This window comes from Oryctolagus cuniculus, chromosome 13 (assembly GCF_051225735.1).
Source record: "Oryctolagus cuniculus isolate XC-2025 breed Fujian yellow rabbit chromosome 13, ASM5122573v1, whole genome shotgun sequence".
NCBI lineage: Eukaryota > Metazoa > Chordata > Mammalia > Lagomorpha > Leporidae > Oryctolagus > Oryctolagus cuniculus.
In genome coordinates, this window is record NC_142879.1 from 16,768,207 (window position 1) to 16,785,063 (window position 16,857).

The following is a 16,857-nucleotide window of genomic DNA, read 5'->3' on the forward strand; positions in this document are numbered from 1 at the left end:
AGCTGAACAGTTAGCACCTGGACCAGCAGGGACCACGAGGACCCGACTCCTGCCCCTAATCGGCAGGCCACGGGCTACTGTGAGTGGTCAGTCGATCGGCCACGGCTCTGGTGAAACGTTTTCGGACTGGAGAGGCAGGGATCTGCAACCACCATCCACACTCCAGGAAACCGAGGCTCCCGGAGGACGCGGGAGCGAATCCATGACCAGACACACATACTTCTCTATCAGAAAATACAGGCTTCCCGTAATAGCACAGCTAAGGAAGGAGCGGGGCCAGGTCAATTAAGGCTTCAGTTTTGGCCACTGTCATTTATTGGCCACAAATCCCAGCTTTCTGAGATTCAACCTCTCAACCATCAAAGCTGCGCTGTGCCGCCCCCGGCCCCCGGGCAAAGGTGATGGCAAAAGGAGACAGAGCACGTGAAGACATCCAACTGCATTCGGCGTGCAACAGGCGCTCAAAAAACTGTCTTCCTTCCCTTTCCTATAAAAAATAAAAACCTTAGGAAAATGAAGGTTTACTCAGCAAGACTCTAGCAGGGATGGGGAACCGCCGGCCCGAAGGCTGTCTAAGGCCTGGGAAATCACTGGGTCCGGCCCTGCCAAGGCTACCGCAGGCAGGACTCGAAATTCAACCTATAGCAAGCTCATTTTATTTTTATTATTTTTTTAAGATTTTATTAATTTATTTGAAAGTCAGAGTTACTCAGAGAGAAGAAAGGCAGAGAGAGAGAGAGAGAGAGAGAGAGAGAGAGAGGTCTTCCTTCCGTTGGTTCATTTCTCCAGTTGGCCGCAACGGCCGGCGCTGCGCAGATCTGAAGCCAGGAGCCAGGTGCTTCTCCTGGTCTCCCATGCAAGTGTAGGGCCCAAGCACTTGGCCCATCTTCTACTGCTTTCCCAGGCCACAGCAGAGAGCTGGACTGGAAGAGGAGCAACCGGGACTAGAACCTGGCACCCACACGGGCTGCTGGTGCCGCAAGTGGAGGATTAACCAAGTGAGCCGTGGCGCCAGCCCCGGCAGGCTAACTTTTAAGCTGATTATTTGGGATGGCCCTTGAATGATGCTGTAAATATCCAAACGGCCCCGGGTAGAAAAAGCTTCCCCACCCCTGCTTAAAGGATCCCTAAAACCACACTTGAAATTTCCCCCAAAGAAAGTGAAGCCCCTGGCTCCTCTGCTGCCCAAATCGATGCTGACCTTAACACGCTGGCGCAAACGGTACAGCTGCGGGGGCATGGGGAGGCCCCCCACGAGCAGCACGGTCCTCATGCAGGGCAGCCCGCGCATCAGTTCTTTCGCTTGTCTCTCTATCTGGACGGCCAGCTCTCTCGTGGGCGTGAGAATGAGCGCAGAGGGACAGCTGCTCTGTGAAGAGATGAGAAACCCGTGACTCCCGGCTGGTGGGCACTGACTCGCCCCAGCGACCGCGGCCACATTCCCCCTCACGGTGTGGCCCCAGCCCTCCCGCTTCTGCTCGCTACAGTCTTCCTCCAAACACCGCCCTAACAGAACCACGTCTTACATAACACACATGCACCGTGGAAGATCAGAACTGGGGAGAGGTGCCCCAGGTCACCACAGTGGGAAAAGCGAGCGTCTGCTCCTAGTTAAGGGGACCCTGCAGTCTCCAGCCATCCTCCCCGGCAGAGAAAACCCCACAGTCCCCGTGAAGAGGGCTCAAGGCTTGGCATTCAGCCCTTAGTTTTTCCCTCTCGGTGCCCTGCTCCTAGAACCTACCTGTGTGTGTGTGTGTGCGTGTGTGTGTGTGAGGATAGGAGTGAAAGCGTGAGTGTTTGAGTGTGTGTGTGTGTGTGTCTCCAATTTCCAGCCCTTGTTAGAGCTCCACTTGGTCCTCCAATGTGTATGGTGTTTTTTGGGGGGCAGAGAGAGGTTAGAAAAGTATCTGGGTTATTGTAACCAATTAACATCATACACACAACCATAAGAAAACACAACCAACCAACTGAAAAACTATGGGTGGGCATTTAAAAATTATATAACATTTGCAGGACAATTAGGTATTATATCAGTTTTTCACATTTATTCAATTAAGGGGCAGGGAGAGGGGGAGTGTACCCATCTACTGGCTCACTCCCCAAATGCCCACAACTGCTGGGCCAGAGCCTGGCTGAGGCTGGGAACTAGGAGCTGGGAACTCAATCCAGGTCCCTTAGCCCAGGTCCTCATCCAACCCCTGCCACCTCCTGGGCTGTGCTGGCAGCCAGGAGCAGACCCAGTGCCTGCATCCCGGGTACTTCTCTGTGACACACAGCATCTTAACCACGAGGCCCAATACCCACCCATTTCATTTCACCTAATTTTCAAAGGTTTTTTTTATTTGCCATATTTTTTGTAACTTAAATAAATTTTTGATTAACACTTATTTACCCATATGAGGAAGCATAGCGTGACATTTCTGTAAACGCATACAACATGCGCTGACCAATCAGGGTCACTGCCGATTCTCTCTCTGGGTCACGACCTTACGAGTGGAGCCTTGGCGCTCCTCCTCCTGTGCGCTCAGAGGACAGAGGCGGTGTGCACCACAGCCACCCGCCATGCCGCGTGATGCCAGCAGCCTCTCCTTCCGGCTGCCACCGGGTACCTGTTCTCCAACCTCCCTCCCCTGACCCGCATCTGAACACCTGCTGCTCCCTCTCCCTCTTCCACTTCTTCCTCATGCCATTTTCTACCGGTCTTTCGTTTCCCAAATTTCTCTCCCTTCCTTTTCTTCTCCTCGCCCACACTGTCCAGTTTCCCCTTGCCAGATCTCACACCTCACAAGCTCACCGGGACTTGGCAGAGTAATTACTCAACATGTTTGTTAGACTAATTATGTGTGAACGTGCTTTAGCGCCATAAACTAACAAGTGGCGTCACGTGGTATTATTTACGATGAGCCCTGAACCGCGTATTTAAGAGTAGATCTGGAACTACAATGGCATTGTAACCTTGGTATAAACCCGTGTCTTTCCTCAAAATGCCAAATCCAAGGAGGTTTAACTTAAAAACTGCAGCTCACCTGGTCAGCAGAATTTTCCCCTCAAACCAAAAGCTTATTCTTTTAGTATAAAATCTGTTCCAATGAAAATGTTTTGAAAGGAAAGCAATTTTGTAGACCTTCAATGAAGGCTCCATCTAATAACACAAAAATTCCCCAATGCTTCTCATACCAACTTCTAGCAGAAGAAAAGCCACAGGGCACTTTAGTGATCAAAGTTCCAAATATTTCGTTTCCGCCGCAATTTTAACTCCATCAGGGAGTTCACTCACCTCACACAAAGCTCGGACGATCACCGGGAGCAGAAAAGCAGCGGTTTTCCCCGAGCCGGTGTCCGCGCTGGCCAGGATGTCTCTGCCCAGCAGGCCCACGGGCAGCATCTGCATCTGGACGGGGGTCGGCACTTCATAGCCCGCCGTCTTCAAGTTGTGATTCAGGGCCTCGGGGAACCCACAGTGCTCAAAGTCAATGATGGGCCTGGGGACTCCCTGCCCTTCAACGGAGATCCCCAGCTGCAGTCTCAGGTGCTCCACCTGGTCCTCGTGCAGGCTCAGGATAAACGGGTGCTCTTTGTAGACGTAAGGGGCGGGCGGCGTGGGGTCGGCCTCGGGGTCGGCCTCCTGGGCACTGCTGGGCGCGGGGGTCCCTCCCTTGTCCCTCACGTGTAGCAGGTGCTTGGCTTTACACTCCAAGCTGCACACGTCTTCATCCGTCTCATCACAGATATACTCTCCGTACCGGCCGCAGACCACACACACAGGCTCCCCAGGCTCTGCCCAGCGCTGGGATTTGGAAAACGACTTCACAGGCTCCTCAGCAGGATGGCCGTCCCTCGCCCCCTGCTCCGGGCCTACGGCATCCACCTCGGCCAGCCGGCCAGGCGGCCTGGGCAAGGGGCACGGCTCGCAGCTGGGCTGGGCTGGTGCTGGGCCTTCCGTAGTCCCGGAGGCCTCCAGTGGGCCATCTCCGCCTTCTCCCAGCGGAGGGGCTTCAGTCTCTGGCTTCGTCTTCTTAGCCGCACAACCTCTGCAGTCATCACTGACAGTCCTCTTGATTTTCAGAGATCTGGGAACAAACATCCTTCAGTGCTCTGTCGAGGAGATGGCAGGATGAGACTGCGCTACCCTCAGCAAGTTCCCACACGGTTCCCCGGGGCAGCCCAGCGCCCAGAGCCTGGCCTCACGGTGAGGCCACCACCTCCCCTCTCGGCCTCCACCCACCAACTTCCCGTGGCTGGCACCCAGGAGCGGGGAGACGCTGCACACTGCTCCACACGGCCTCGTGCCTGTGGCTCTCTGCTTACGGAGGACCTGCACTTTGAAGCAGCAGACACTGTAGAAGTTCTGCAGTACGTCCTTCTACTATATTCTCACAAGAATACTTCCCAGTCTGAATGTTGATCACCAACAAAACTGCTCATTTCTTTTTTTTTTTTTTTTTTTTTTACAGGCTGAGTTAGACAGTGAGAGAGAGAAAGAGACAGAGAGAAAGTTCTTCCTTCCGCTGGTTCACCCCCAAATGGCCACCACGGCCGGCGCACTGCACTGATCCAAAGCCAGGAGCCAGGTGCTTCCTCCTGGTCTCCCATGCGGGTGCAGGGCCCAAGCACTTGGGCCATCCTCCACTGCCTTCCTGGGCCACAGCAGAGAACTGGACTAGAAGAGGAGCTACGGGACAGAACCCAGTGCCCCAACCGGGACAAGCACCTGGGGTGCCGGCGCCGCAGGTGGAGGATGAGCCTAGCGAGCCTGCTCGTTTTCTATAAGCAACCAGCACTGAGTACCTTTCATGGATCTGTGAAGTAGGTTAGGATTACCACATAAATGCACAGCTTACTTTCCCTTCTATGCTGGATTTTGTTTGTTGCATAGCATTATTATACATACAACGGTATACCAATAAACGCTTGTGTGTGTGTGAGAAACCCAGCCCTTACACAGCCTCTTTGATGTGGAATAGATACTATCAGGTTGTAGTCTCCCACAGTCTCGGTCTCCCTCCCTTGGCTTAAAGTTCTTTTGGAACCCACTTCTTACTAAAATTACCTCGCTAAAAGAGGGGGTGGTGCACCTGGCTCCCCAGGGTCCCCGACAGCATGTCTCTCCCCTGCAGATAACATCTTGATGTTGGCTCTAGTCTTGAGGGTTTTTGGAATAGCCATCAGGGCTAAGGGCTGTGGTCCAGCAGGTTAAGCTGTGTTTGGGATGCCCGCAACCCACTTCAGAGAGTGCCGACTGAGTCACAACTACTCAACTTCCAAGCCAGCTTCTTGCTGATTCCCGGGAGGCAGCAAACACAGAGCACAAGTACTCTGACCCCCTGCCACAGGGGAGACCCGGCTGGAGTTCCAGGCTCCTGGCTTTGGCCTGGCCCAGCCTTGGCTGCTTTCCGGCATTTGGGACGTGAACCAGCAGATGGAGGGTCTCTCTCTCTCTGCTTTCAAGTAGATGAAATAGCAAACATTAAAAAGAGAAGTAGCTGGGCCAGCGCTGCGGCATAGCTGGTAAAGTCACCATCTGCAGTGCCAGCATCCCATATGGGTGCCAGTTCTGGTGCCGGCTGCTCCTCTTCCGATCCAGCTCCCTGCTATGGCCTGGGAAAGCAGAAGATGGCCCAAGTCTTTTAGGCCCCTGTACCCGTGTATGAGACCCAAAAGAACCTCTGGCTCCTGGCTTCCAATTGGCCCATCTCCGGCCTTTGGGGCCATTTGGGAGTGAACCAGCAGATGGAAGACCTCTTCCCCCTCCCCCTTTGCTTCTGCCTTTCAAAAGAATACATAAATCTTTTAAAAAGAGAATTAACTACCTGACTCACTGCAGCCCACTTTGCCAACATCAAAATTCCCAAACCAGCGACTTCCTGACCAACCACAGGAGGGGCAGGGGCAGGGGCGACCTGCACAGGTGCTGCCCACCTGGGTCTCTACCCCAACTTTAGGAGCCCCTCATCCTAGTCCTGGGGGGTAAGGCACCCCAGCCCGGCTCCTGGTTCTGTGGACGCGCCTCCTCCACTTGCAGGTCAGAGGCTGGCTGGCTGCACGGCGCCCGGGGCACCCAAGGGTGCCCCGGGGCAGGGTTCCTACAACGTGCTTCTCTGGCACGTTCTACACCGGCAGACACCGGGCCACCCGGGGATGAAGAGCGCTCTCCAAGCCACACAGTCCTCAAATGTGGAAGCCCAGGTGCGCTGGCCCCACCAAGTCTCCATCACGGCTATGCCGTTTACCCCAAAAACGTGTGTGCACAACTGGCGGCTGGGAAGAACGTGAACTAACTTTGCAACTATCAGGGATACAGTTTTTTCTCCAAAAACCCCAAAACCTCAAGTCGCCAGACTCCATTTTCCACGAAAATTCATACAAAAACGCGCCCGAGGGCCTAGAAGTGACCCAAGTCTCTGGAGGATGAGGACGGCGCGACGCGCACAGTAACCTACGCGTCCAAACGGCGGCACGGAGCCGGCCCGGGCAGGGCCTGCGCCCCCGGCCCCGGCCCCCGCCCGCCCCGCGACCCCGCACCCCGAGGCGCGCGCACGTCACGGCGCGGCCCGGAGACGGGCAAGCGGGCGGGGCTGGGATCGGAGCCGAGGCCCGGGACGGGGGCTGCGCGGTGACGCCGGGGGCCGCACCGGGGCTTCGCGCCCGCGGCCTGCGGGGCGGTGGGGGGAAGCGGGACGGCAAGGGGGCCCGCGGCACGCTCACCCGCGCAGGCCTGGGGCTGCGTCCGCTCCCGCCCGGGGCTGGCTCCGCCTTCCAGGCGCCGGGCCTGGCTTCCTGTCTACGAGCCCGGACCTGCTGGTGCCGACTGGGCCGAGCGGGAACGTGCGGAGCGCAGAATCCACTTGTCCGGGTTTTGGCAGGGCGCCGGGCGCGCCAGCAGCCGGGTGGAGGGAGGTGGGGCCTCCGGCGGGAGGGGCGGAGCCTGGGCGGGGCCCCGGCGGGAGGGCGGGGGCGGGGCCGCGAGGCTCCGCCCTGTCCACGCCCCCTTCCGGGCTCCGGGGTGGAGGGAAAGCTCGGAGCCCAGCCCTGTTGGCGCTGGGCGGGTTCTGTGTGGAGGGGCAGGTAGAACTGACGTAACCGTAACCTAGGAGGCCGGCACTGCCCGGAACAGACGCGGGAGGGTGGCGCGGCGCGGGGGTCGGCACACTTAGGGTGGGGGTCGCCTGGGGCCTGGAGACCCGGTTCCGCTTCTAGCCGGCGGGAATGACAAACCCTGCCTGGGTATTCGCACCCCGGGCCGGCCGAGATGGGACAGGGTCGGCGGAAAGCAGGGCGGAGTTGAGGCCAGGGACTCAGGGAGTAGTGCCGAGTATCGTGGGTGTTATTAGAAGGCCGGTCTCCCGCCCGCCGCTCTCCCCGCGGCCGGGAGCCGGCGCTGCATCCGGGTCTCCCGCGCGGGGGCGGGGCCGCCTGCCGCGCAGCCCGGAGCGCGCGTGCGCGGGACGCGGGGGCGGACGCGCCTCTGCCTGAGGTGCTGGGCAGGTGCTTCGTTAGCCCTTCGTGTGTAGCGGCTCATGTCCACACAGGCTTGGCCCGCGCTGGCCGGCCAGGTCCCCGGCCGAGCTCCCCCTGGGCCCCGGCCGCCTGACGAGCGGCTCCCTGCTTCAGCCCCTGCGAGTGTCCCCGACCCTCGCTCTCCCGCTCACTGCCAGCCGGTTTCAAAAATAGAAGGCTGGATGTGGTTGTGACGGGCAGCGCCTGTACGGATGAGTCGGAGAAGCGGCCTTGTGTATCGTTCATTGCGTGGGTTTTAGTAACGATTCCAATGCCGTGTTTCTCATTATCACCAGACCCTGGCCCATCTTTAGATTTATTCTAGGTTCACGGCGGTTTATATTATTATTATTATTATAAGTGACGTCCTTTTAGGTATTTTAAAAAATTATTTGCTTACGCCGGCGCCGCGGCTCACTAGGCTAATCCTCCGCCTAGCGGTACCGGCACAGGGGGTTCTAGTCCCGGTTGGGGCACCGGATTCTGTCCCGGTTGCCCCTCTTCCAGGCCAGCTCTCTGCTGTGGCCCGGGAGTGCAGTGGAGGATGGCCCAAGTGCTTGGGTCCTGCACCCCATGGGAGACCAGGAGAAGCACCTGACTCCTGCCATCGGATCAGCGTGGTGTGCCGGCCGCGGCGGCCATTGGAGGGTGAACCAACGGCAAAGGAAGATCTTTCTCTCTGTCTCTCTCTCTCTCACTGTCCACTCTGCCTGTCAAAAATAAAAAATAAAAAATTAATTGCCTATGAAAATATAATTGAGTTTCACATCTTACTCTTACAGTCCCTTGCCAAATGCACTCCATAGTTCTAACAAGGCACCGGTGGTTGTAGTGTTCTGTGTGAACTGCTGCCTGCGCTAGCCTCTCCACTGTGGGGCTGAGTGCATGTGGCGGCGGCCGTTCCTGGGTTCCTGGCTGGTCCCGATTGGGGACTTGCAAGTTTCCTCATTGGGAGCGACGCATGTGCCGGGTTTCCATATTATTCTTTCTCAAGTTCAGGAAGTTCTCTTTCATTCTGAATTTGCTAAAAGTTTTTATCATGAATGAGTACTGGATTTTATCAGATTCTTTTCTCTGATTTGTTAAGATCAGCAAAATTTTCATCCATCCTCATCTATCAACTTGAAGAATTATTTTTATAGGTTTTTCGAATGTTAAGCACCTTTGCTTTCCTGAGATAAACCTAATTGGGCCATGGTGGTTTTTTGTTTGTTTTTATAATCTCTGATGTTTTATTTGGACATTTTGGTTAGGATCTTAAGAGTTATGTTTGTGATATTGACCTGCAGTTTCATAATTTTCCTTTCTCATCCTCTCCAAGCATCAAAGAATGAGTTTGCAAATATTTCTCCTTTCTCACTCTGTTCTCTGGAACAGTTTGTAACATCGAAATGATCCGTTTGCTGAAGGTTTGGCAGAACTTCTTAAAAAATTATCTAGGCCTGGAGGAGATTATTTGTTTATTTATTTGAAAGTCAGAGTTACACAGAGAGAAGGAGAGGCAGAGAGAGAGAGAGAGAGAGAGAGAGGTCCTCCATCCACTGGTTCACTCCCCAGATGGCCGCAATGGCCGGAGCGGTGCCGATCTGAAGCCAGGAGCCAGGAGTTTCTAACGGTCTCCCACATGGGTGCAGGGACCCAAGGACTTGGGCCATCTCCTACTGCTTTCCTAGATTTTTTTTTTTTTTGACAGAGTGGACAGTGAGAGAGAGAGAGACAGAGAGAAAGGTCTTCTTTTGCCGTTGGTTCACCCTCTAATGGCCGCCGCGGCCAGCGCGCTGCGGCCAGCGCACCGTGCTGATCCGATGGCAGGAGCCAGGTACTTCTGGTCTCCCATGGGGTGCAGGATCCAAGCACTTGGGCCATCCTCCACTGTACTCCCTGGCCATAGCAGAGAGCTGGCCTGGAAGAGGGGCAACCGGGACAGAATCCGGCACCCCGACCGGGACTAGAACCCGGTGTGCCGGCACCGCAAGGCAGAGGATTAGCCTAGTGAGCCGCGGCGCCGGCCTTGTTACCCTTCTTTAAACAATGAGGTAGGGGCAGGCATTTGGCCTGCCCAGTTAAGATACCTGCAGCCTGTATCAGAGTATTTAAGTTCGATACCCAGCTCTGGATCCTGACTTTATCTTCTTGCTAATGCAGACCCTAGGAGGCAGCAATAATAGCTCAAGTGACTGTGTCCCTGCCGCCCATGTAGGAGGCCTGGATTGAGTTCCTTGCGCCTGGCTTCAGCCTGGCCCAACGCTGGCATTCTGGGCATCTGGGGGAGTAAATCAATAGATGTGAGCTTCCTCTCCCTGTCTCTGTCCCTCTCAAATAATTTATTCTAAAAGTGAGCTAAAGTAGAGGCTGGCGCTGTGGCATAGTGGATAAAGAGGCCGCCTGTGTGCCAGCTTCCCATGTGGGTGCTGGTTCAAGTCCCAGCTGCTCCACTTCCGATTTAGCTCTCTGCCATGGCCTGGGAAAGTGGTGGAAGATGGCCCAAGTCCTTGGGCCCCTGCACCCACATGGGAGACCTTGAGGAAACTCCTGGCTCCTGGCTTCAGATTGGCACAGCTCCGGCCATTGTGGCCATCTGGGGAGTGACCCAGCGGATGGAAGACCTCTCTCTCTGCTTCTTCTCTCTTTGTGTAACTCCAACTTTCAAATAAATAAATAAATATTTCTTAAAAAAATGAACTAAAGTATTTTTAACCTAAAAACTGTATAATTATATACATATATTTTACTTATACATTTATTGTACTATGGCTAGAGAATTAATATAACGATGATTCTTCAAAGTTTCTTGAGATTTTCTGTATGAACTAGACTAATCAATTCTTTAAAATGTTTGAGAGGCTGGCACTGTGGCATAGCAGGTAAAGCCACTGCCTGCAGTGCTGGCATCCCATATGGGCACCAGTTTGAGTCCTGGCTGCTCCACTTCTGATCCAGCTCTCTGCTGTGGCCTGGGAAAGCAGCAGAAGATGGCCTGAGTCCTTGGGCCCCTGCACTTGTGTAGGAGACCCTGGCTCTTGGCTTCAGATCAATGCAGCTGGCTGCTGCAGCCATCTGGGGAGTGAACCAGCAGATGGAAGACCTCTCTCTCTCTCTCTCTCTCTCTCTCTCTCTCTCTCTCTGCCTCTCTGTAACTCTGCCTTTCAAATAAATAAATAAGTCTTTAAGAAAAATGTTCAAAGCCACCTAGGAATGTTTATTCACCAATAGGTACAGATATATAAATAAATCAAGCATGGTAATTCATATTTTTAAGATTTATTTATTTAAAAGGCAGAATTACAGAGAGAGGGAGAGAGAGAGGAAGATACACACAGAGAGAGCTTCCATATGCTGGTTTACTTCCCAAGTGGCCACAATGGCCAGGCAGGGCTGGGCCAAGCTGAAGGCAGGAGCCTCATCTGGGGCTCCCATGGGGTGTGGGTGCCCAACTACTTTGGGCCATTTTCTGCTTTCTCAGGTACATTAGCTGCGGGCTAGATCTTGAACCAGTGCCCATATGGGATGCCAGCATCACAGGTGGCTGCTTTACCTGCAATACCACAATGCTGGCCCCCATAATTGCGATTTAATTAGGCTCTCTCTGGCTAGGTATTATGCAAAGCATTTTATAAATATTGTCATGTTTAATTCTCACTCTGATCTTATAAAGTAGGCATTTTATCTTCATTGTACTAATGAAGAAACATGTTAGGTAAATAAGCAACTTGTCGGAGGCCATACAGGTAGGTAGTGGCACAGTAGGAATTTAAACCCAGATGGTACAGAGTCTGCAAGCTCTATGTTAGGTCTAAAACCATGTCCCTTTGACTTTGAATCAAGGGACAAGTTTTTAGTGTTCCCAGCATTCCAGTGTTCTGCACACCTCAGAAGGAACTCAAGCGGATACGGTAGCCTGCTCAGCTCCCCTCAGTTTTCACAGACGCTTTAAACATTTGGTGTGCATGTTTGTATTTCTGTTGTTTCTTTAGGAAAATTAGTTAACCTGAAGTGTGGGATGATTCATTTTTGATGCCAAGCCCAGTGAGTTGCAACTCATTTCTGCATGTGAGTTAGGAGGGTAGATGCAGCCTACTACACATAAATATCAACCCTTCACCTTTCAGGACTAAGAAGTCAAACCTCAGAACCACGCAGGTCTCGTGAGGCTCCTCCCCACTCGATGCTCTTGAATAACAAGCCCAGGTTCACGTTTCCTGCGAGGTCCCACCAGAGCCAGTCTAATGAACCTAAACTCCTGTTTCTTTTTCCTTCACAAAAGGTGTCCACCAGTGTGATTTTATGATGATCTTTCAAGTGCGGGGGCACAGAAAACATTACCTGTACATGGTAGGTCACATGGACATCACACATGGTGTTTCCGGTAAATGCTCACTGTGCATGCTGCTTCATGGCAGGGAGGGATAGAGGAATATCCAGGTGACTCAGACAAGGGTTGTGGAACGCATCATCCTACACGGCCATTCTGAGAGCTGTAAGTAAGTCTGCCTGGAGCAGGAAATGCTGCAATCGTGTGAGCTGACCTGTATGCTATTCTCAGGTGCTGTTGAGACACGTACAGGGAGAATAATGCCCCGCGTTCTTTCATCTCGGGAAACTCCGGTCTCACACCTAGCAGTTTACAGCTACTCGGTCTTCATATGTGAGGCTCGGAGAGCCTGTAAAAATTTACATCAGTGTGGAGGCAGGAAAGCACAGATTGGATCAGACCAAACAGTCCCTGCTTTTTTTCCCCTGCCTTCAGCACCTTTTTCTGACACGTAATATGACCAAATCTTCTTATTTCAAAAACTGCGTTATTATTTGACCCATTTATGGTGTCTACCATGTGACAGGCCTGAGAATAAAGTAATGAAAAGGGGAGTAAAGTCAATCTGCCCTGACCAAGCTTGCAGCGGAGGAGGAGAGACCAACAACTCATTCCGTAGTAAGTGCTTGTATGGGGGAAGTGCAGGTGTCATGGAATGCACAGGATGGGCACACAAGCCAGACGTGGGGAATCAGGGAGATTTCCAGAGGAGTGAAACCTACAGAGATCTGAAGGCTGAGGAGGGCTTGGGACACTCAGCCGGGAAAGAGAAGAGGAGGGAAAGGCCCAAAGAGAGTATGTGTGGCACATCCAAGGAGATGAAAGAACGTGGCACAGCAGTTAAGACGCCAGCTGGGACACCTGCATCCCATTCTGGAAGTGCCTGAGTCGAGTGCCAGCTCCACTTCCGGTTCCCATTTCCTGCTCATGTGCACCCTGGGAGGCAGAGGTGATTCTGTCACCCACATGAGATACCCGGATTGAGTTCCAGCAGCTTTGCTCCTGGCTTCAACCTGGCCCAGCTTTGACCAAGACTCCATTCCTCCAGGCATTTGGGAAGTGAACCATTGGATAGGAGATTTTTCTATTTATATCCCTCTCTTTCACTGTCTCCATCTCAACCTTTCAGATAAATAGCTTAGAGGCTAGGTATTAGTTTACTTAGGTCAAGTTATGTTGCAGAACAAATTATTCTAAAACCTCAGTGTCATATAAAAACAAAGGTTCATTCCTCAGAGAAAAGGTTGTAGGGATAAAACTGAGGAAAGGAGACGTGGTAGAAAGCTGAGGCAGTAATTTGGGCTAGAGTCTGGTGGTAATGGGGAGACCATAAGGCGGACAGAATCAAGAGAGATGTAGAAAGTAGAGTTGATAACTTTTTTTAATCCCTGTGAACCAAGGGTTTTTAATACATTTGATGCACTACACTTGCTATTCTTTGTGAAGCTGAAATCTTTACATCTCTGGTAACAGGAACCTCCTTAGACTGGCTTCTAGTCTCTGGACCTCTGAGACACCCAGTCCTATTTATCTTTCATGGTTTCCTTGTTTTCTGGTATGATGGAGCCTGTTCTAGGCGCATTTTACGTATTTCTACCCCAGACTGAGAATCAGCCACTTCTCCCAGGAGCCTGGATTTCTAACCCCCTCTAACAGAAAGTGGTATTTACAGGCCGTAGCCTAGGCATATGAAGATACTGTTTCTAAGTTGATTATCATTTCTAAGCTTTTATAGTGGTCAAAGCTAAGATAGTCATTTTTTCTTTTCTTTTTTAGGAGAAAGACCATTATGTGTTTATTCATCTCACATTTAGAATGAATGATAAAGTTTTCATTTAATTTCTTTGATTTTATTTTTGTATTACTTTTCTCTTAAATTGAAAATCTTGGTTTCTAAGAATATAATGTAATTATTTATTCATTATATGTAGAATAATTTCAGAATAATACTAAAATTATTAATCATGTGGTCACCTAAAGCAGTTAAAATGTCTTTGGTTTTTAAATTTATTAAATTTATTTGAGAGAGGGGCAGTGCCGTGGTGTAGCAAGTAAAGCTGCCGCCTGCAGTGCTGGCATCCCATATGGGTGCTGGTTCAGGTCCTGACTGCTCCACTTTTTTTAAAGATTTTATTTATTTATTTGAGAGGTAGTTACAGTGGAAGAGACACAGAGAAAGGGAAAGGACTTCTATCCACTGGTTCACTCCCAAATGGCCGCAATAGCCGGAGCTGCGCAGATCCAAAGCCAGGAGCCAGCAGCTTCTTCCAGGTCTCCCACGTGGGTGCAGAGGCAGGCCCAAGCACTTGGGCCATCTTCTACTGCTTTCCCAGGCCATAGCAGAGAGCTGGATTGGAAGAGGAGTAGCACCAGCACCCATATGTGATGCCGGCACTGCAGGTCAACAGTGCCGGCCCCTGCTCCACTTCTGATCCAGCTCTCTGCTATGGCCTGGAAAAGCAATAGAAGATGGTCTGAGTCCTTGGGCCCTGCACCCACGTGGGAGACCCAGAAGCAGCTCCTGCTTTGGATCAGCCCAGCTCTGGCCGTTGCAGCCATTTGGGGAGTGAACCAGTAGATGGAAGACTTTCTCTCTCTCTCTTTCTCTCTCTCTCTCTCTCTGTAACCTTGCCTTTCAAGTAAATAAATAAATCTTTAAAAAAAATTTGAGAGGCAGAGAAACACACACAGAGAGAAGTGGAGACATCCCTATTCACTGCTTTGCTCCACAAATGCTCACAACAGCCCAGGGGGCTCAAGATGGTTTTCAGGAACTCCGTCCAGGTCTCCCATCTGGGTGGCAGGATACAGTTTCTTGACCATCAGCACTTCCTCCCAAGGTCTGCATTGGCAAAAAACTGGAATCAGGAGCCAGAGCTGGGACCGGAACCCAGGTCCTCCTATGTGGGGCACAGGCGTCTTAACCACCAAGGTTAATTCCTGCTCTCACAGCTAGGATTTGAACCAAGAAAGGCACAACTCACACCTGCTGTACTCCACCCCATACACCTGTTATTACCAGCTGGCTTTTCTCTGGGCAATTTGCACTTCACTAGTAGCAAAAATTGTTCCAAATCATCACTTCCTCTAGGCCTCCAGTCCCTTCCCCCAGGTTCCCCTGCCCACTTCTGCTCTTGGATAGAGAACCTTGCCTCCTATTTCATAGACAACATGAAGCCCTCACGTAAGACAGTCTTGGCTTCTCACCAAACTCACACATCTTCTGTATCATCACTGATTCTCTCCTCTCCACTGCACCAATAGAGGATGTTTCTTTTCTCCTCCCAAAGATTGGTTCCTCCACTGGGGCTTGGGATCCTATCCCTCCTGCCTTCCCAGAACCCTAACACTAGAAGCTACCCCCTTCCTGCCCTGTAACTCAACCTGAACCTCCTTGTCAGGATTAAGCTTGGCTGTGTGTAAGAAGGAACCAACATAAACTGTGGCCTAGACAAGACAGAAATTTATTTCCCTTTCACATGATTATTTAAATGTTAATTTTTCTGAATATGAAGTTCTTACTTAAAAATTAAATCATACTCATCATCCTCCTACACTTAGCTCTGCCCGTTAGTTTCCCAACCACTCTTTCAAGTTCGTAAATGGTGTTTGATGCTGCAGGACTAGGGTGTGAGTGTGTGTGCACAGAAAAGGAGAGCCCTGGGACCAATGCCTTGGCCTGCCAGCACTAAGGGTTGAGCAGGAGAAGAACTGGCAAGGGACCTAAGAACAAATTTCACTGAAGAAGGAAAACCTGGAAATTGTTTTGCTCTGCAAGCCAAATAAGAAAGTACTTAAAGAAGGAGACAGTAGGTCTATTACTATTCAGATACTCAAGTAGAATAAAAACAGAGACATAACCATTATGTCTGACAACATGGAAGCCATTAGTGACTTCAGCAAGAGGAATCTCAGGGAAAAATCAACCCAGGAGACAATGTGAGGTAGAAGAGCAAGTCAGAAATCATGGCCAACTCAAGGAGCTTTGTGATGATGGACAGCACAGAAACTAGTCTGGCTGGAAAGTCCTATACAGTCAAAGTGGTGTGGGTTTTTTTATTTATTTATTTTTTTTTTGTCTTCTAAGATAGGAACTTTTTTTTTTTTTTTTTTTTGACAGGCAGTTAGACAGTGAGAGAGAGAGAGAGAGAAAAGTTTTTCTTCCATTGGTTCACCCCCCCAAATGGCTGCTACGGCTGGCACTGTGCCAATCCGAAGCCAAGAGCCAGGTGCTTCCTCCTGGTCTCCCATGCGGGTGCAGGGCCCAAACACTTGGGCCATCTTCCACTGCCTTCCTGGGCCACAGCAGAGAGCTGGACTGGAAGAGGGGCAACCGGGACAGAATCCGGTGCCCCAACAGGGACTAGAACCCAGGGTGCCAGTGCCGCAGGTGGAGGATTAGCCTAGTGAGCCGCGGTGCTGGCCCAAGATAGGAACTTTTATGGCATAGTGCTTGCCTTGAACAAAGGCATTTGGTCCATAGGACTAGAAGGTCACTCACATTGGGAACATCGAAAGGTGGTCCTTATCTGCTTTTATTTTTCATCTTATGGTAAAAAAAAATATAGGTGAGGGTGGGCACAGTTGAGATGGAGAGAGGTGGTATAGTTCAGAAGGTGTGAAATAGTCTTTTGAAGGTAGGAAAGAGAACATTTCCAGAAACAGAATTGTTGAATCATGCTCAGCACCCAAATGAGATATGGAGCCATGAATTTAAAGACTAATGGACACGGAGAGGATCTGATGACCAACAGTCAGCTGCTCTAGTGCAAGCCAAGTGGGCAGATGGTTGGGTGTAGGCAGAGTTGTGGCTTTCCTAATGAGTACAACAGGGGAACCTCAGGGCCAGGGTTTTCAGGGTGTTATGAGAGTGCTGTGAGAAACAGCCTTACCTACCACTCAAAGGACCGACTCAGACTCAGGAAGGTAGTGAAAGTGAGACTTTATTAACCATCTTGCAAGACCGGTGCCTGGGGGGCCAGCACACCCAGGGTAGTTTACAAGCTATGTATTTCCTAACACACAGGTCCCTCCCCCGGTTCCTCACT

At 51.6% G+C, this 16,857-nt stretch overlaps 1 protein-coding gene across 8 annotated transcripts in view; it reads right to left on the reverse strand.

Annotated features, from left to right (window-relative positions):
- The window catches only part of DDX59 (DEAD-box helicase 59), a 98,193-nt gene that overhangs the window by 16,097 nt on the left and 65,239 nt on the right, over positions 1 to 16,857 (reverse strand). For 2 of the 8 annotated variants that reach the window (XM_008268675.5, XM_070055078.2), the window contains exons 1-3: positions 6,706 to 6,914; positions 3,278 to 4,095; positions 1,202 to 1,369 (exon numbers count right to left, since the gene is read on the reverse strand). In XM_008268675.5, the coding sequence (XP_008266897.3) occupies positions 1,202 to 1,369; positions 3,278 to 4,084 (975 nt within the window). In that variant the 5' untranslated portion in view covers positions 4,085 to 4,095; positions 6,706 to 6,914. Of the gene's footprint in view, positions 1 to 668; positions 924 to 1,201; positions 1,370 to 3,277; positions 4,096 to 6,705; positions 6,915 to 16,857 lie in introns of those variants that run through there. The other 6 variants (XM_089312080.1, XM_089312083.1, XM_008268677.5 and 3 more) reach the window with 6 other exon arrangements.